The following is a 21,206-nucleotide window of genomic DNA, read 5'->3' as shown; positions in this document are numbered from 1 at the left end:
TTTATATCATGGGAAAAGGGAGTGTACTTCTTAAAATTAGGAGAGGAAAATATAATTCAAGCATCCCTTAAGGAAGAATGAATGTGTATTCTCACTCTTTTTTCTCTCTTTTTAAGTTAAGCCAGTACTAAATAATGGATACTCTGTTTAACAAAATGACATGAGTTAAGTCATAGTAATAAACTCTGTGTTGACTTGATTGTTACATAAATGCACGTCTCAATGTCTACTAATGTTTTTTAAATAAGTATTATGCAATAGTGGATATGACAGAGCCAGAGGAAGTCATGATCGATCAACCATCCAACAGCCCTTGCCTTTCACATGTTTCCTCTTTTTAGCTTCTTTTTTAATTCCTACTCTAAAACTATTAACATTGCTAATTTTATGTCATTGGTGAATATTACAATTTATTATTCATAAAGTATTTTAAGAGTTGAATCATGATTTGATACATTAATTGTTTCTTCCATGGCATACAAGATTTAGTTTCAGGAACAAAATTAAAAGTGTGGTGTTAAAAGTGTGATGTTCAAACTCTTTCTATTTAAATATCTATATTATTGATCTATTAATTTGGTTATTGTTTTATTATTTAGACAGTTGCAGTTCTCATGAATCTAAAGGTAAATCCTAAAATTATAATTATTTATAGTTGTGAATTTTTATTAGTTGTCTTAATTTAATTTTATTGCCTTCATATAATTTTTTCTCTTATATTATACCTTGAATTTCATAATATAATATTGTTTTCATTTATTTTTCAAAAATTATTAATTAACTCTAAGCATATTTTAATTTATTCCAGGCACCGAATGTTGGAAGTGGTGCTGCATCATCAAGTCAGAATATTATGGGATCAAGTGGAGGCAATAAGACAGATTAGGATTTAGAGTTTAGTTGTAATATGTTTAGAAAGTGAAAGAATTTATATTTTGACAATTTAATTTACTTGTTGTTTGGATTAGTTTGACATTATTAACTTTGTTATCAATGAATAAATGAAGTCATCTTTTGATTATTATGTTTAGCAATTTTAATTATATTATGAAATTAGTTTATGTTACAATTTAATTATATTATGAAATTTAATTATAAAATGAAATTAAATAATATTATGAAATCAAATTATAAAATAGAATTAAATAAATTATTATAAATATTAAAAATAAAATTAAATATTTAATATTCATATTATGACAGTTATAAAGTATATTATAAATGTCATACTATACTGTATTAAGTGGCGGTTTAAACTGCCACTATTTACGTTAGAATTTATTTACCCAGTTTTAAAATTACTACATTTATAACTGACGCCAATTACACGCTTAAAACTGCCACTTTATACAATGCATAATATGGTGTCTTCTACAACGGTTCTCAATTGACCGTCACATTAAACTTTGTGGCGGCAAGAATTCTGGCGGTATGCGGTACCGAGACAAACGTATAATGCGGCAGTTAAAAACGCCAGTTTTTGCGAAAATAACTGTCGCATTATACACATTTTTTTGTAGTGACATTATCGAAAGAATTTTTATTCTAGACTCGGAGCTCAATTTTCAACATTTTTAACTTATGTTGAAAAATAAACATAGGACAACCAACAACCATATTAGCCTAAGAATCATGAATAAGCTTCATACATGAAATATTCTAAAGCCACATGGAAAAAGAAACAAAAATTGCTAACCATGCTTAAACAATTACTAGCAAAACTAGCAAGAATAGGGGAGTGGTTAGAACAATTTTCAACAAGAACCTGATAAGTATAAGAATCTCATTTATTTTGGCACACTCTATTACATAAAGCCCTATCCAGTTTTCTATGAATTATATATGTGTAACCCTCTCCTCCCATTACACAAAGTATAACAAGGTCCAGTAAAAGACATACAAGTAAGATCACTAGTATTAATCCAATCAAGGAATTCATTACAAGAAACCTAATTAGGAGTCACCCCCATTTGCAGTCATCAACCAAGAGTACAACATTAAAATCTTCCAAAATACACCAAGATCCTGTGAAGAAACTAAGATCCCTCCACAAAATTCGTCTAACCAAGTATGTGTTAGCACCATAAACACCTGCAAAGCTAAAACATTTATCATGCAGAAGGCAAGTTACAAAAAACAACTGATCATTGACCAAAATTTTTTGGACAAGATTTGGAACTGGCAAACACCAAAGCTTCGAAGCTTTATTAACGATAGGAGACGTAGCAACCAAATACAGATTAATAGATTTAAAAAGAACATCTAAAGAATTAGTGTACGACATCATAGGTTCAACAAGAAAAACAAGGACAAATTTATGCAGTTTAAGTAAATTAAACAACATCTCCACAGTTTTGTGGTTTGCCAGTCCTCTAACATTCCAAAAAGAAATAGGAGACCTTCATTGCAGATAGAACTGCCTTAGCAGTTTTCCTGGATTTACCATTCTCCTTAGGTAGTCTCCCTGGTTTCTAGTAGTGCGGACAATTTTCGCCCCAATATCATTGACACTCTCCTCCATCTCACTAGGATCTGCCAAAATTTTATTATATTTCTTTAATATTTATATAATGTTAACTACTTTTACATATTATTATATTAATATTATGTTATTTTTTTAAATACAAATATAAATTTAAAGTCTATTTTTTTATAAAAATATGAATTTATATTAAATAAATTTATAAAAATCCAAATTATTTTTATTAACGATATGAATTTGAATTTAAAATCTAATTTAAATATTTGAATTTAAATTTATAAAAATCCAAACTATATTTATAAAAAAATATAAATTTAAAATTTAATCCAAATATTTAGATTTGGATCGGAGATAACCATCCTTAGTTTTAACCTCATAAAAAACCATTTTACATCCTCAAAATTGACAAATAAAATGTAAATCAAAATATACTCATTTTTATTATACCATTTATGTATCGGTTTGGGTCGGACGAATTTTAGAGGTTTCGGTATTCGGTTCATATCGGCCGACATATCCAAACACATCAAAATTTAGAAAGAGATTAAGAAATCTAAGCAGTGGATAAATATTAAGTAATAATAATTTGTTCTTAATTATGATCCTGATGTTAATCTGACCCAATAATAATAATGGGTCTATAATAATTATATAAATAATTACAAGTTTTGAGAAAATGTATGTCATTATAGCGCATTAATTACACCGAATAGTAAATACTTACTTTAACACATTTTGTTGGTGTTATCCCTACCAAAAACATAAAAAAAGAAAGAAAAAGTTAATAAAGAAAAAAAGGAGCCATAGATGTTCTAAACAAAGTAAAATTGCATCATTGAGTAGTGAAAGAAGATAGTTGACCAACTGAAAAAAAAATAAAATAATTTTCTCATTCTTCTCTGAAAAATATATTTATTTAATGATAAATCCAAATAATAGACTTATAATATATTTTTATTATAATACAAGTATATGCTAAAAAGAAAATCCAAAAGAAAACATGACGTGAGACTGTATCAGAAAACAACACCCAATCCCTGCACCAATGCCAGTTGACTACTCATCATATATCACATCCCAACATTCAATGGATCTAAGGTCATTGGGGAAAAGGCTAACAAATAAACTCCCACAAATTCACCTTAAGTTTAATTTTCAGTGTAAGTAAAATTCAGAAAATGGAAACAAAATCTCTAAAATTTAGATTAGAAGTTTCTCTCATGATTTGATTCATAATTCATTATTATTGTATCATTCCTATAATTTCCTACTAAATCTAGAATATAAAAATATCGTGACAGCCAACTCAAAGTGCAAATAAGATGGTTTAAAGACTTACATGCAAGACAATAGACTAGGAATTTTGACAGGTAGACCATAAAAAGCAAATCCAAAAGAAAACATCACGTCAGACTCTATCACAGAAGCCCTCTCTATCGCGTGTAATCCCATCCAAGCTCCACCACACAAAATCAATCACATAAAAACAAATACAATCTGAAGCTTAATGAGACCAAACAAAGAAAATCATGCAGTAATTCCCCTTGATACACCATATATCAGTAACACTTGATTTCTCACCACTCCCTGCACCAATTCCACTTCATTACTCACCATATATCACATCCCAACATTTAATGGATATAAGCCCGTTCAGGGAAAAGGCTAACAAATAACGTCCCAGAATTTCAGTTTAATTTTAATTTTCAGCGTAAGTAAAATTCATAAAATTGAAAGTCTAAGTTTAATTGTAAAATTCATAAAATTTCAGTTTATTAAAATTTATTGACATACGAACAGGTAGTTGTGGCTGATTAGTTGTATATGGCGATAAGCTTAAAATCACTGACAACCACAAAGTGCTGCAGAACTTGAACATGCATATATAAAGAGGTATCTTTGAGCTTTTCTCTGTGCTTCACAACACATCTATTTTCCATTTTGTGGAAGTGTTGGATTAGAAACAAAAATGGGGGAACCAAAGTTGAGCAGCATGAAGGACAAGAGATGGTCACTCGATGGCATGACAGCTCTTGTGACAGGAGGCACCAGAGGGATTGGGTTGGTAACATACTTTACGAACATATTTCCTTTTCTTCAGTTCTTTACTTTCTCTTGTTTATTCTTGATTAGGCATGCCATCGTGGAGGAATTGGCAGAATTTGGAGCAAGCATTCATGTATGTTCACGAAAGGAAGAAGATATTAATAGGTGTTTAGAAGAGTGGAAAAAGAAGGGCTTCAACGTCACTGGTTCAGTCTGTGATGTCTTACATCGCCACCAATGCCAAACACTCATGGAAACTGTTTCCTCCGTCTTTCAGGGCAAGCTTAACATTCTAGTAAGATTCAACCACTCATCATAAGCTTTTTTCTCCCCTCCCTCCAAACAAACATTCTGAAGCAAGCTTAACATTCTGGTAAGACTCGACCACTCTTAGCCTATTTGTTGGAGATACATAACCCGGGTGCAAATCTTAATTATAAAATGATTATATAACACAGAGTATCAGTTAAATTCATTTACTAAGTATATAAAAAAGTTTATTTTCTGATAAGATTTGTTAGAAATATATGATCTTTACTGTACTACCTTAAATATTTTTGTTTTTACACAATATATGATTAATTCTAGATGTAAAAAGGTATGTTGGAAATTTCGATCAGACCAAATAAATTACAATATATAAATGATTTGTAATCTCATCTTCTTACTAGTCGTTCATGTAAAATTGACTTAAACTTACACACATGGTTTAATCTTTTTAAAAGTTTAATAAAGAAAAATTATTTTATAACTTAATATTCTCAATCAAATATAAAACTTAATTAAGTTTTAAATTTCTGTATTTTTAAAATAATTTTTACTAAAAATTATTTATTAAAGTACTTAAAATATATTTGATTTTAATTTAAATACTTATTATTTAATTGAAAAAATTACTTTGACACCAGCAAAATAAATCACATCCACTTCATAACCTATTATAATAATATAATCATATTTTAAATAAAAAATAAATTACTATAATTAAAACATTAATTTATTAGATTGTTAATGTTTCTTTACTGTTTTTTTGTCAACTTATCACCGTCCTATGCAAATTAACTCATGACTGGTAACTTAAAAAACAAGTTGATCGTTAACTTAGAAAAGTAAGAGAATATATATTCATTGTAATAGGTTGAATATTCATTGTAATAGAATATTTTTAAGAGAGACTCTTGAGATTATCAGAAACGTTTCTTCAAAGTTATACTTCAGAAATTTGTAGATAAAATCTTACATGACAATAAAATTTGTTTAAATTTAATTACATCAATTTAACACTTTAAAATTATAATTATAATTTTTTACATTAAAAATATAATTATGCTAAAATTACTTCCATCAAATTTTAAAGCAGTGGACTATGTAACTAAACTACTTGTGAGGAATTCGATTCAGTTAACGTGGTAGCTTTTAATTTCATTAACAAATTAAGATTTCATTATTAATCTTGCAATAATAGTTTGTCTAGTTGATCTCCATCTAACTGCACCACCCCAAGTATAAATACATAATCACGAGTGGATTTTGTTAAACATCAATGTACCCTTCTAGCATAGCGAGAAATCCATTATATTCAATAGCATAATCCATTGTACCTATCAAGTATTTCATGGTCTCGCAAGTACATCCCAATGATCTTAACTAGGACATTTAGTGTACCTACTCAGTCTACCTACTACATAAGCAATATCTGGTCTAGAAAAGCTCGTTAAATACAATAAGCTCCCAATTATCTGGGCATACTGAGTTTGAGAAATAGATTCTCCTCTATTCTTCTTTAATTTAGAGTTAGCATCATAAGGGGTGCTCATTGACTTAAAGTCATAGTAACCAAACTTCTTAAGAAGTTTCTCAGTGTATTTTTCTTGGGATAGTAATACAATATCTCCCTTCCTTATAATTTTAACTCCTAGAATCACACTTGCTTCACCCATGTCTTTCATCTCAAACTTAGATCCAAGAAACAATTTTGTTTTAAAATAATATCATTGCATGTACCAAAAATTAGCATGTCATCCACATACAAACATATAATGACACATTCACCATTTTCAGATCTAGAAAACACACATTTATTAGCATCATTGGTAGAAAAATCTCACAAAGTAAAAAATTATCAATTTTTTCATGCCATTATTTTGGTGCTTGTTTCAAACCATACAGAGATTTTAAAAGTTTACATACTTTTCCCTTTTGACCTGGAACTACACATCCTTCAGGTTGAGTCATATAAATTTTCTCTTCTAATTCACCATTCAAAAAGGTTGTTTTAACATCCATTTGGTGAATTACTAACTTATGGATAGATGTTAGGGCTAGCACCACACGGATAGAGGAAATCCTAGTAGCAGGGGCAAAAGTATCAAAATAATCTATGTTATGTTTTTTAGTAAAACCTTTAGAAACTAATATTGCCTTATATTTCTCTATGGATTCATCAGGATGATACTTCTTCTTAAAGATCCACTTACAACCAATGGATTTTACTCCTTTAGGCATATCTACTAAGGTCCACATCTTATTTTTCTTAATTGAATCAAGCTCAGTTTTAATGACCTTATCCCAATGTTTAACATCAGGAACACTAGTAGCTTCTAAAAAACTTATTGGATCATTTTTCAACTAGATAAATGTAAAAGTCATATCCAAATGAGGTTTCCTTTCTTTGTCTTTTACTTCTCCTAACATCCTCACTCATGACATCACTAGCACTATCTATAGGTTGTTCAAATGTACCACTACTCTTTAGAGGAAATATATGTTCAAAGAACTCAACATATTTTTTGTCTCTAATATAGTGTTACGTTCAATTATATCACTATTAAGAACAAGGAACCTATAGGAAACAATATGTTCCGCATATCTTAAGAACATGCAATCAAATGTTTTAGAGCCTATTTTCCTTTTCTTAGGACCAGGTAACATCACTTTAGCTAAACACCCCCGCACTCTTAGGTATTTTAGATTAGGTTGATAACATTTCCACAACTCATACGGTGTTTTACCAGTTTTCTTATGTGGTATCCTATTTTGCAAAAAACACACGGTAAGCAGAGATTCACCTCACAAATTATCAGGATCATTAGAACTAATAAGCATGACATTCATCATTTCTTTAAGAGTTTTATTTTTCTTTTTAGCTACTCCATTAGATTCATGTGAATACGGTGGGGTTACTTCATGAATAATACCTTCTTTAACACAATAATCATTAAATAAAACATATTCATCACCTTTATCTGATCTAATTCTTTTAATTTTCTTATTCAATTGATTTTCTACTTCCGCATTATAAGTTAAGAACATGTCAAAAAGTTTCATCCTTATGTTTAATTAAATACACTTTGGTGTATCTAGAAAAATCATCTATAAATGTTACAAAATAATTTTTACCACCTCTAGACGTGGTTTGTTTTAAATCTACAAGATCGGTATGAACCAAGGAGTTCAATTTGACAGTCTACAAAATGAAATGTTTTTGTCTTTATTTTAGATTCTACACATATATCACATTTACTATTTTGTTTATCATGCATGTTGATTAATCCTAGTCGTTTCAATTTCATAACATACGAATAATTCACATGTCCTAATCTAGCATGTCATATATCATACGAATCAACAAAATAAGTAAAAGATTCAGATTCATTCATAACTTTAGAAATGTTCAATACAAAAAGACCTTGATCACAATATCCCTTCCCCACAATAACATTATTTTTTGACATAACAATCTTGTCAGATTCAAATGACACTTTAACCCCAACTTTACTTAGCAATGCCACAGAGATCAAATTAACTCTAATTGATGGCACATGTAGCACATCACTCAAAGCCAGAGTTTTACTAGATGTGAGCTTCAGAATAAATTTTACTTTTCCTAGGACATGAATTGTCCAGGAGTCACCGAGATAAACTTGTTCTTCTCCATCCCCCACACTTGTGTAGGAGGTAAACACATTTTTTGTTTGCACAGATGTGTTTGGTAGCCCTAGAGTCTACCACCCATTTGCTCACATTTGTCACAAGATTTACTTGTGAAATGACTGCCACAATGGTATCTTCTCCTTTAGCTAGATTTGCCTTAGGAGGATAGTCGTTTTTGGCCCTATGTCTGCATTGAGGTGCATGATGACATGGCTTTCCATAGACAAAGCAGTTACCATTTTTCTTGAAAGTGGGGTTAGTTCCATTGGGACAAGAGAATTTGTTATTATATTTCTTTTTGTGATCAGATTTTTTTCTCGTACCTTTTTGGAGTTGGTTTGTCTTTTACCACGTTTGTTTTGGTAGACAAAGTTTTGACCTTTGCAGTAGCGCACTCCTTCCTGTTTGTGTCTTCAATGATGATGTGGGTGATCAAATCTGATAGTAACATATGTTTGTGTCTATGCTTTAGTTGTTTTTTGTAATCAATCCAAGATTGTAGAAGCTTTTCGATCAAGAGTTTGGACATGAATTCATCCGGCAGGGCTATGCTTTCAGCTTTGATATCTTCAAGCACCTTGTGGTATTCATTTATCAGGATTTTTATATCTTTGCCTTCGATCATCTCCCAGTGGTAGTAGTTTCCGATCACAAACCTTTGTCTAACGATGTCTTCGATAGTGTATTTGAGGATAAGGGAATCCCAAATATCTTTTGCTTCCTTGTAAGAAGCATAGACATTGAATAGAACATTAGATAACAAACTGATTAAGGTGTGACGACATACCTTATTTGCATGGATGCAATCGTCAATTTGTTTCGCAGACGTGCTTGAGTCGGGTTTAGAAGTTATAAGTGCAAAAGAAACTTTGTACATGTCCAATAGGGTGGACACGCGCTCTTGCCAACTTCAAAATTTCTGACCGATGAAGACTTCAATTTTCGAGACATCCGGAAATGGTTTTGCATAAATGGTTTGCATTGCGAAAATAGCGTTTGACGTTTCTAGAGCAGAGTTGTTGTTTTTGTTCGCATTGTCAGCCATAAGTCCTTACGATTGTAGTAAATGAGGCTTTAAACATGAACAAAATTGATTTCCCGAAGCGTGAGTGATCGCTGTCCATAAAGACTTATTTACGGTGTATTGCACAAGTTCCCCAGGATACAACAAGAACTTCTCAGAAATTTCCAAAAATCAAAACTAGCAAGTTACTCTTAAAAGAGTAAAAACCCAATAAACCCAAAAAAATATTTATAATAAAATAAAATAGTAAATGAAGAGAGACAGAGAGAAAAAGGTGAAAAAGTTAGAGGAAGAAAATGTGCACGGGGTGAGTGGGTTGAAGAAGATGAAGAAGAGAGCGTGAGTGAAAGATGATGATTCTGAAGCAGATGGAGCTCTCTTTATATACAGAGAGGAACAACAAAATTTGTTGCAACTTCTAGACCCACGTGCTTCCGTTTCAACATCTCAATTACAACGTTTTAAAAATTCCGAAAGACCAGGCAGTACGAGTGCATAACCAAAATGACATTCTACAACTTGTGAAGGACCAGACAGTGTCCTCCCGATCGTGCGACCACGATCCTAGGTGAAGTGGACAACGAGTGTGAAAATCTCGGTGCAGATCCAGTCTCTATTGCACTTCCAAAATCTCCTCCAACGACATCGAAAACACACATACTCTATTTTTGTTTTGCAAAATCACACTCTGTTTTTCGTTTTGCAATATCTACTCATATGTTGATATGATTTTACAACATTACTAACTCCCTTGTAGTCTGATAATTTATGTAGCTTGGATGATATTCTCTTTAACTAGTTATTCAAGAAGTGTGTCAGCATAATATATAACACGACAACAGTTTATTTGAGAAGTAACAATTATTGTGTAGCATAAGTTCTAAAAAATTCTATGTTCAAAGTTCAGATCGTATAGTCTGGTAGAAGGCAACTAAACATAGTGATAACAAGAGAATCAAATCAAATTCTTATTATAAAGGGAATTTACACTTAACTCATCTTTATAAACTGAGTTTGTAAACTTGGGATATATATTTTGAACATAAAATTAAATATTAGTAGATAATTTGATAATAAATGAGACAATAAACTTAATAAACCTTTTTAATTTAACTCTACAAATAAGTTTAAATTTAATTTTAACTCTACAAAACCAATTTATAAAATGATAATTATCATTTCTTATGTTACATTATATATATGGTTAGATGACTAGAGTTGATTTGGCGAAATGTTTTGTACAGGTAAACAACGCCGGAACAGCTTCAACCAAGAGCCTCTTAGATTATACCGGAGAAGATGTAACAACATTAATGGGTACAAATTTTGAGTCATGTTTCAACCTATGTCAACTAGCACACCCACTTCTGAAAGCATCTGGGTACGGCAACATAGTATTCATATCATCTGTTGCAGGTCTCAAAGCTTTTCCTCTTTGTTCTGCTTATGCAGCCTCTAAAGGTACGTTTCCATATCTTTATATCCCTATGATTAGAAGGTACCATCATAAATTGGAGTTGCAGAAGATAATCAGAATGCTTATATCACTTCATTCAGGAGCTTTGAATCAATTCACTAAGAACGTAGCTTTGGAGTGGGCAAAGGATAATATTCGTGCAAATACTGTGGCGCCTGGTGCTGTGAAGACTGACCTTTTGGATGCTCTCATGGTATGCATGTATTGTTTGTTGTTAAAATATCAGTGAATCAGTTTAAATAAATAACAAAATTTGTCTTCAAATGAATCAGTGGAAAGATTAGAAAACTGATAGAAAAACTGAGAAAGTTTATAAAAAATTATGAGAAATGATATTAATGAAAAATTTATTAAAATGCAAACTCAAAATCTCTATATATGTATTGTTGTTGTGATAGGAATGTGCTGATGTGAATAAGAATGTGGTGGAGGCTGTGGTGACTGAATCACCCGCTGGTCGCATAGGAGAACCTAAGGACATATCAGGAATGGTTGCTTTCCTTTGCCTTCCAGCTGCTTCATACATCACCGGGCAAATCATAACAGTGGATGGGGGTTCCATTATTTAATTTTTTTGCAACCAAAATAAAATTAAATAAATAATTCCCAGAACAAAAATCTCTGGACCAACTAGGTTTGTCTGAACTGGGAACTACTTATTAGTATTGCTTGTTTAAAAGCACCATATTTCAAGGGTTGTTATATTTCTGAAAAACTTTTTTTTTTTCATTTTTATGTTAATTTCGAACAAAATTGCTTTATTTGGTTTCTTTCTATTCTTGTTAGGGAAGGTTGCTAAAGCTTTACTGTGGTCCTTCTGGTCTTCGCGCTACTCCTTCGGTCCTCAGTCTTGGGTGAATGCCAAACAGGGGAGGTACCTGCAGAAAGCACTCCGACGCTCAAGTCAATAAAGAGGGTATTTGGCACTCAGATGTATACAGTAATTAAGGGTGGGCAAAATATCCAAATTACAAAATCCAATCCATAATTATCCAAATCCATATTAGTTTTGATCCATTTAAATGGATTTATCTCAAATCCAAATCCATATTTTTGGATTTTAAATCCAATCCATTTAATTGGATATGGATTGGATATAGATTGGATACATTTTTGGATTATCCAAATTGCATTTTGGGTTAGATTTTGACTTGGCCCGATTCAAGTTGAGCCAAGACAATTCGGGCACAGGTTGAGCAAAGTCGGCCCAAGTCCACGTCAAGCTGAGTCATCCGGGCCCAAGTCGAATTGAGTCGGTATGGGTCAAAGTCAAGCTAAGTCATTTCGAGCCAAAGTCGAGTCGAGCAGGCCTGGACCTATGTCGATCCAAACAGGCCCGGGCTGATGTCAAGTCAAGCGGGCACAGGCAGATGTTGATCAAAACGGGCCCGGGCCAATGTCGATCGAACGGGCCTGGGCGGAAATTTAATAGAGCGAGCCCGGACCGATGTTGAGCCGAGCGGGCTCGAGCCGATGTTGAGCAGAGCGGGCCCGAGCCGATGTTGAGCCGAGCGGGCCTGAGCTGATATCGAGGCGAGCGGGACCGGACCGATGTCGAATCTAGCGGGCCCGGGTCGATGTCAAGTCGACCGGGCCCAGGCCGATGTCGAGTCGAACGAGCCTGGGCCGATGTCGATTCTAGCGGGCCCAAGCCAATTTTGATTCGTTCGGGCCCAAGCCGAGTTGGTTGCTTAGGCCTAGTTCGAGTCAAGTTAGTGTGTGTCCATATCAAAATGGATTTAATGTAATTGACAAATTGGATTTAATCTATATTTAATCCACTTTAAATGGATTTTAAAAAAATCCAAATATATTTGATCTAGTTAAAGTGGATATGCATTTTAAATTCAATCAATTTATTTGGATTTGGATTGGATCTAGATTGGATTTTGGAAAATCCAATCCAAGCCCACCCTTAACAGTAATAATGACGTACCTTTCTTCTTGGAATGTACGCTATTTATATTATTTTAATGGGCTTACCTTATTGGGCCTGATTAGTGGAATGGATCACACTTATGGAGTAGCCATATGTAGAATCTTCTTATCATTCACAAGCTTAGATATATCTCTACTGAGAACTTCCCTTGCAAGACAGAAAAGTAAAGGAGACAATGGATCTCCTTGTCTAACACCCCTACTACAAGGAAAAAAACCCACCAAACTACCATTTATCCTTATAGAAAACATAGGTAAATGGAGAATTGTACTAATCCAACCAACAAACAATGGATGAAAACCAAAGCGTGTCAAAACTAATAATAAGAACTTCCAACTTAGAGTGTCAAATGCTTTTAGAATATCAACTTTGTAAGCCACATTACCTCATCTAACTTTTTTAGAAAGCACATGTTAATAACTTCAAAAGCAATACCAATACAATCCTGAATTTGTCTACCTTGCACAAACACATATTGATTAGGAGAAATGATTCTAGCAGCCATAATTGCAAGCCTATCCACAAGTATTTTGGAAATAATCTTAAATTTGAAATTAGCAACAACAATCAGCCTATAATCTTAATGGATTTAGCACCCTGAATCTTAGGAATAAGAGATACCACATTACTGTTCATTACAAGAAGAATCCAGTTTTGTTTAAAAAACTGTTGAACAGCTTGCAAACATCTGTCCCAATAATTTCCCAACAAGAATGATAGAAAACACCACCAAAACCATCAGAACCAAATGTACTATTACCATTAAGATTAAAAACAACATTCTTGATTTCCAAATAATTAAGGCATTTAATCACACATCATATTCTCCTCAGAGGAAACCAGCTCAAGAATATAAGTACCAATAAAATCTTTCATATTACATGTATCCTGATCATTAAAAATAAACTTAGCGTAAAGAATTTTATAAAAATCATAAATATGATCCTCAATGAGATGAGGATCCTCAATAACCTCATTATCAATCTGTAGGCGATGAATCCCACTAGAATTATTTCTCCTTTTAACCACAACATGGAAAAAGCAATATTTTTTCCCTTTCTTTAAACTAGAGCATCCTAGTTCTTTCTTTCAAAAACAAATATTGACAGTGAAGAGCATGATCAAGCTCCTTCTATCAATCTTTTCTTAATAGAGAAGCCCATCAATATCAGATAAACTAGTAGTCTCTAAAGTTTGTTGAATACCAAGGAGGAGACCCTACTTAAGAAGCACTACATTTTGAACATTATCAAAAGAATTTTTATTCCAGGCTCAAAGCTCAATTTTCAACGTTTTTAACTTATGTTGCAAAATAAACATAGGACAACCAACAACCAGATTAGCCCAAGAATCATGAATAAGCTTTATACATGAACTATCCTAAAGCCACATGGAAAAGAAACAAAAATTGTTAACCTTCCTTAAAGAATTACTAGCAAGACTAGCAAGAATAGGTGAGTGGTCAGAACAATTTTCAACAAGAACCTGATAAGTACAAGAATCTCATTCATTTAGGCACACTCTATTACATAAAGCCCTATCCAATTTTCTATTAATTCTGTGTAACCATCTCCTTCCATTACACCAAGTATAACAAGGTCCAGTAAAAGGCATACAAGTAAGATCATTAGTATTAATCCAATCAATGAAATCATTACAAGAAACCTTTTAGGAGTCACCCCCCTTTGTAGTCATCAACCGAGAGTACAACATTAAAATCTTCCAAAATACACCAAGATCCTATGAAGAAACTAAGATCCCTCCACAAAATTTGTCTAACCAAGTATGAGTTAGCAACATAGACACCTGCAAAGCTAAAACATTTATCATGCAAAAGGCAAGTTATAGATATAAACTGATCATTGACCAAAAAATATTGGATAAGATTTGGAACTGGCAAACACCAAAGCTTAGAAGCTTTATTAATGATAAGAGATGTAGCAACCAAATACAGATTAATCAAGAAAAATAAGGATGGATTTATGAAGTTTAAGTAAATTAAACAACATCTCCATAGTTTTATGGTTTGCCAGTCCTCTAACATTCCAAAAAAAAAAAGGAGACCTTCATTGCGACTTTTTGGATAGACTTGCCATAGCAGTTTTCTTGGATTTAACAATCTCCTTAGGTAGTCTCCCTGGTTTCTAGTAGTGCGAACAATTTCCAACCCAGTATCACTGACACTTTCCTCCATCTCACTAGGATATGCCAATATTTTATTATATTTCTTTAATATTTATATAATTTTAACTACTTTTACATACTATTATATTAATATTATGTTATTTTTTTTAAAATACAAATATATATTTAAATTCTATTCTTTTATAAATATATTAATTTATATTAAATAAATTTGTAAAAATCCAAATTATTTTTATTAACGATATGAATTTGAATTTAAAATCTAATTTAAATATTTGGATTGAAATTTATAAAAATCCAAATTATATTTATATAAAAATATAAATATAAATTTAAAAAGATTTGGATTGGAGATAATCATCCTTAGTTTTTACCTCATATAAAAAAACCATTTTACATCCTCAAAATTGACAAATAAAATGTAAATCAAAATATACCCATTTTTATTATATCATTTATTTACCGGGGTGGTCTAGAAAAATTTTAGAGGTTTCGGTACCCAGTTCATGTCGACCGACATATCCAAACACATCAAAATTTAGAAAGACATTAACAAATTTAAGGAGAGTGTCTTCTTCCTGCACCCCACGTTTTTCTTCCTACACCCCACAATTTTAAATATTCCAAAATTAACATTGACCTATAATTTGAAAAGGGGCACTGTGCTGAACTTCCATTGTCACTGTGCATCTTCATCATTTGATATCAACTACTATGGAGGGTCTTTGTAATTGTTCGTAGCAAGGTGGAGGAGTACGCAACGCTGTCGAAGTGTTGTTTAGGTTGTAGAGGTAAGAGTTAAGTTTTTTTTTAGGAGCATGGTGGTTATAGAGATTTCGGGGTTACCGGATATCAGGATTCGGTATTGTATTCCAGATTCATTCATGAATCCAGAAGTGATTAAATTTTGTTTTTCATATGAGGGGGTGTTCCGGAAGTTAAAATATCATAAATTGTTGTTTTCCGGATTGTTGAATCCATAAGCCTAAATTGTATTACGGATTGGTCGATCCGGAAGCCTAAATTGCATTATGGATTTCTGAATCCAGAATTTTTTATTTTTTTTTTGTTATGGATTCTTGAATCTGGAATGGTCTTTTTTAATTATGGATTATTGGATCCGGAATGATTTTTTTTACTTATGGATTCATGGATCCGAAATGCAATGATTTAGTTTCATTTTTTATTTTATTTGTAGAAGCATGGATAGTAGTGAAGAATTTGAACAAGAATTATATGATGGGGTTGATGTGTGGGATGATGATGATATTGAGAAGTCATTTTTTAAATCGAAGGGATATGAATGTACAAATGTGTTTACTACATATGAGGTAAAGTTAAGTTTGTAAAGTATGTTTAAGTTGTTTGTTAATGAGTAAATGAAATAATTTGTTATGATAACTTTTGTAGGTATTTCGTACTCGAGATGAGCTCCTAAAGTGGGTTAGAAAAGTTGTGTTTCACTTTGGTTTTGTTATTGTGATATTGAGATCAGATACTTCAACTGGCCAACGAGGAAGGAAGACATTTATATTATTTAGGTTGTGAGAGATGAGGTAAATACAGACGATATAAGAAGGATTTACAGGTTATTGAGAGTGGAACTAGGAAATGTGGTTTTCCTTTCAAATTACGAGGGTATCCAGTAAAGAGTGGTGAAGGACGGATATTGAAATTAATTTGTGGGTCTCATAATCATGAGTTGGCAAATACATTGGTTGGTTATCCATATGTTGGTAGGTTTACATGTAGTGAGAAGTCAATGCTTATGGACATGACAGACAGTTCGGTGAAGCCTAAAAATATTTTGCTAACAATGAAAGAGTATAATGAGAAAAATGTGAGCACAATAAAACAAGTTTATAATGCACGATATATGTACAAAAAATCAGTAAGAGGTTATAGAACTGAAATGCAACAATTGATGATGTTACTTGACCAAGATATGTATGTCCATTGGTCTAGGTTTGAAGAAGGGACGAATGTTGTGCAAAATTTATTTTGAACACACCCTGATTCAGTGAAGCTATTGAATGCCTTTAACATTGTATTGCTGATGGACAGTACGTATAAAACTAATAGGTATAGGATGCCCTTGTTTGAAGTTGTTGGTGTAACCTCAACAGGATTGTCCTTTAGTGCTGCATTTATGTTACTCGCATCAGAACGTCATCATAACTTTGTATGGGTCCTTGAGAAGCTTAAATGTGTGTTTTTGAGAGTTGATTCATACCCAAAGGTTATGGTTAGTGATAGAGATATTGCTCTAATGAATGCAATAAATGTTGTGTTTCCCGAAGATGCTAATTTGTTATGTCGTTTTCACATTGGTAAAAATGTTAAAGCAAAATGTAAAATGATTGTTCATCCAAAAGAGGCATGGGATCAAGTGATGGAATCTTGGGGAGCAATTGTTGATTGTGAAAATGTAGAGTCCTATGAACATCGTGTGGAGTCATTTAATGTTGTTTGTTCACCATAACCTATATTTACTGAATACGTGATTAGTACTTGGTTAAATCCACATAAAGAAAAGTTTGTTAAGGCTTGGATGGATAAAGTCATACACTTAGGCAACACGACAAGTAACAAGGTTGAGGCTGCACATTGGAGTTTAAAGAGGATCCTTGAGACGTCAATGGAGGACTTATGCTTTTGTTAGGATTCCATTAATAAGATGATCATCTTGCAACATAATGCAATTAAATCTTCATTTGAAAAGAGTTTGCATGTAGTGAGTCATGTCTTCAATGTAACAAGATATAAGAAATTGGTTGGCTTCGTATCGAAATATGCCTTGCAGTATATTGCAGAAGAGAGTGATCGAGTTAAATATGTTGGTTTAGATAAATCTCGTTGTGGGTGCACCATTATATCTACTCATGGCATTCCTTGTGCTTGTGATTTGGCTTCCTTTGTTGTTGGTAGCATACCATTACATTCAGTGCATTTCATTTGGACACGATTAAGCTTTTTTGATATTTCAAGTGATGATACTTCAACAGAGTTGTCCATCCTACAAGAGTGGGTTGTCATCATGAATCCGTTCAATGAGGTTGACATGACTGGTAAGATTAACATCAAAGCCAAATTACGTGAGATTGTCTATCTAGTTAAGACATCTTTATGTCCACCAAGGGAGAAAGTAAAAACCAAAGGTGCACAAAAAGAGTGTCAGAGTACATTTGGTAGATCAACGAAGCGAATTCCTTCTTACTTTAACATGTTGATGTCATTCTTTCACAACAAGATAGTTCATCTAGTTTGAAATGTAGCAAGGGATTTATTTCGGAGACTCCTCCGACCATATCAATACCAATGATACAACAATTTCCGGTGGGAATTCATCCTTACATTGTTGATATTGTTGATGTTAAGGCTGGCGGTCATTATGGCTATCGTGTGGTTGGTGCATTATTGGGTATGGGAGAGGAGTCTTGGGCTACTGTACGCATGAACTTGCATAAAGAACTTTGTCAATGGCGTCAAGAATATATTGATTTGTTTGACGGAGATGAATGATATGAATTTTTGAAAAATTCACTTCTAGTTGGCCACATGGTAATTCTATTCATTCTGAATGATGTTATTAATTGTAAAATGGTGTACGAGTTGGATTAACTTGTTACATTTTCTTATGTTTGAAGATAAGTACAGAGAAGTGGATGACAATACCGAATATGGGATACATTATTACGAATCGATATAATGAGATTGTTGTGTGTTTATCTCTTAAACAATCATTGACTATTTTTCCATTAAGATCCCAACCTCCAACAGATTCTAATCATCACTGCATCATCTGTATTGGACATGTTCATGGAAATCATTTTGTTCAGGTTTGTTAAAGTTCATTGATAATGAATTTTAGGAATCATAGAAAAACATAATGACATTGCTTACAATTTTTAACAGGTTCAGTTGCAAGAAGGTTGTCTGATTCCACCAACAGATATTTTATGGTATACTCATTGTAATCAAATTGCCAAAACTTGGTGTTCATATTATACAAGTCGGATGCAAATGTTTACACAAATTATGTCCATTAGGAGACATTTATAGTTGTAATTGCATTAATAAATGAATATGTTAACATTCTTACTATTATAAATGCAGAAGAATTGTCTAATTTCATAACTAAAGTGTTCATTCATTAAATTCAGAAATAATTGTAAACTAAGTCTTTCTTCACGAAATTACAAAACATATCAACAACTAAAATGATCATCATCATCATCCGTGTCGTCGTCTGCGGACATACACAAACATGTCCTAAGTGGTTGATCGGGCTAACATCAAGGTTGTCTGTGTCCCTTCCCATGCAGGTGAATCCTCGATTAGATGACCATCATCTATAATCAATTGCAAGGTGGATGTTATTCTTCTACAAAGACCCTACAATTATAAACAAATTACATTGATTGCAATTGACCATGTATTATTTAAAAAAGTATGTATCATTCCCATCCTGACGTCATCCATCAGGGGTAATCATCGGAGGTCGATTATCCTCAGCCATTTAAATGATATATGGGTGTGATATAGACCGAAACCACTCCAAATATGCAGGAACACAGGTACCAACATCAGTTGCTAATACGACACCCTGTACGAGGTTAGCATTAAAATCTAACCATCGATGGTCGATCTCAGATGTGGAGGGATTGCCATGGTGAACAGTGGATGGGTGACGAGGGATACACTGTATATATCCAATTTGTCTGAGTACAAGTTCAGGAAAATGCATCTGCCTACAAGCCCTCAATTGAATGTACACTGAAAATAATGAAATCCACTCAAAAGGACGCACCGCTTTATGCTCTTCGTACGGCATCCATTGAACAACACCTATACAAAGGCTATCTAATTCCATCCGAACAGATGCAAATGTGGACAGCCTACTCCTAACCACATATTTCATACACCGCGGCTCATCCTCAACATAGTCACCCCGAAGTTGTCGGTGCCCAATACTCGGAAAGTGCTCATATATCCACGATGCCAATAACGTGACATACCCAACTAACTGTCTAGTATTTGCATAGGAACCATCTCCCAACTGCTCATACATGTGGGTCAAAGCAGTTGCTGCCCACGAGTATCCTCCGGTGTGCCTTAAATCTACAAATAATCTCAAGTAGGATACACTAACCGAAATAGCACTCTTATCTGCAAAGATGGTACAACCTACTAGGTGTAGGAAATATGCCTGTGCAGCCAGAGTCCATTGTCTCTTGGTACATGCGTCCTATACATCTCCCTCAACCAGCTTAGACGCACATGTCCTCCCCAACAATGACCAGTCTCGGCAGCTGCTACTCCCCAATCTACACTAAGTGAATCAACAAGCAAATCAGTCGTTGTAGTTGCATCCAATCTCGGGTACGTGTAAAATTGTCCGATAATTGGGAGGTGCAACAAATTAGACACATCATCCAATGTGATGGTCAACTCACCTACAGGCATATGAAAGGAATGTGTCTCTGCGTGCCACCTTTCTACAAATGCACACAAGAATCCTTTGTCTATCGTGTCATAGCTTACCCCAACAAGTCCAGCTAAACCTGACAACTCCACTGCAGGTAGTATCCGAGAATGTGGAGCACCCATCTTATTCATTTTTCGGCCATGAGAAAAAAAATTTAACTCTGCTTGTGATGAGAATCAAATAAAGGAGGCTTTTATTAATGGAGGAAGAGGACATCCACCCTCACATTAGAAGTTCTTCCTTCTAGTCTTCTCAAAATTAAAAGAAGACATAAAATAAAGATGAGGCTCAAGCCCAAAGCCCAAGCCCAATAAGGCCAAAGCCCAAAGATCCCAAGTCCATCCCATGAGGGGCAAGGCCAAGCTTTGAAATACTCTTGTATAGGTTTAGGAGGTGTGGTTATTAAATAAAGGAGTGTGAAAATGTAAAATAAAGTCACATTGTACATGTGACTTAGGAGAGTGGTGTAGGTGTAGTTTTTAGGAGGTGTCATAGTAGAAAAAGGTCAGACCTCCCATGTGACTTGTTTTTGGTGGGAATTTCAAATGAGTTTTATTTGAAATTTCCCACCTATTTTTCAGCACCTCTAGGCTATAAATAAAGGTGCTTAGCTTGTACAATTCAGATCTGAATTTTGATTAGAGAAACTATACTCAATTTTTAAGAGAATTG

At 33.3% G+C, this 21,206-nt stretch overlaps 2 protein-coding genes across 5 annotated transcripts; both read left to right on the top strand.

The window, feature by feature from the left end:
- The first annotated feature begins 4,001 nt into the window (after positions 1 to 4,001).
- Positions 4,002 to 11,677, top strand: LOC137823881 (tropinone reductase homolog At5g06060). Of its 4 annotated transcripts, none has more exons than XM_090293733.1 (6): positions 4,002 to 4,193; positions 4,283 to 4,375; positions 4,616 to 4,901; positions 10,730 to 10,946; positions 11,043 to 11,155; positions 11,361 to 11,677. In XM_090293733.1, the coding sequence occupies exons 4-6, from the start codon at positions 10,799 to 10,801 to the stop codon at positions 11,529 to 11,531; spliced, it is 432 nt and encodes a 143-aa protein (XP_090149859.1). In that variant the 5' UTR covers positions 4,002 to 4,193; positions 4,283 to 4,375; positions 4,616 to 4,901; positions 10,730 to 10,798; the 3' UTR covers positions 11,532 to 11,677. The 4 variants fall into 4 exon arrangements, with proteins under 4 accessions (XP_090149859.1, XP_068485292.1, XP_090149857.1 ...); XM_068629191.2 differs by having other exon boundaries at positions 4,065 to 4,193; positions 4,283 to 4,543; positions 4,616 to 4,823; XM_090293731.1 differs by having other exon boundaries at positions 4,072 to 4,193; positions 4,616 to 4,823.
- A 6,046-nt stretch (positions 11,678 to 17,723) lies between these two features.
- LOC137824620 (uncharacterized) lies at positions 17,724 to 18,568 on the top strand. Its single transcript, XM_068630287.2, has 2 exons — positions 17,724 to 18,204; positions 18,297 to 18,568. The coding sequence occupies exons 1-2, from the start codon at positions 17,724 to 17,726 to the stop codon at positions 18,566 to 18,568; spliced, it is 753 nt and encodes a 250-aa protein (XP_068486388.2).
- Positions 18,569 to 21,206: the final 2,638 nt, after the last annotated feature.

This window comes from Phaseolus vulgaris, chromosome 8 (genome assembly GCF_051622355.1).
Source record: "Phaseolus vulgaris cultivar YP4 chromosome 8, ASM5162235v1, whole genome shotgun sequence".
Classification (NCBI taxonomy): Eukaryota; Viridiplantae; Streptophyta; class Magnoliopsida; order Fabales; family Fabaceae; genus Phaseolus; species Phaseolus vulgaris.
This window is presented reverse-complemented; position numbering and strand designations above follow the sequence as displayed.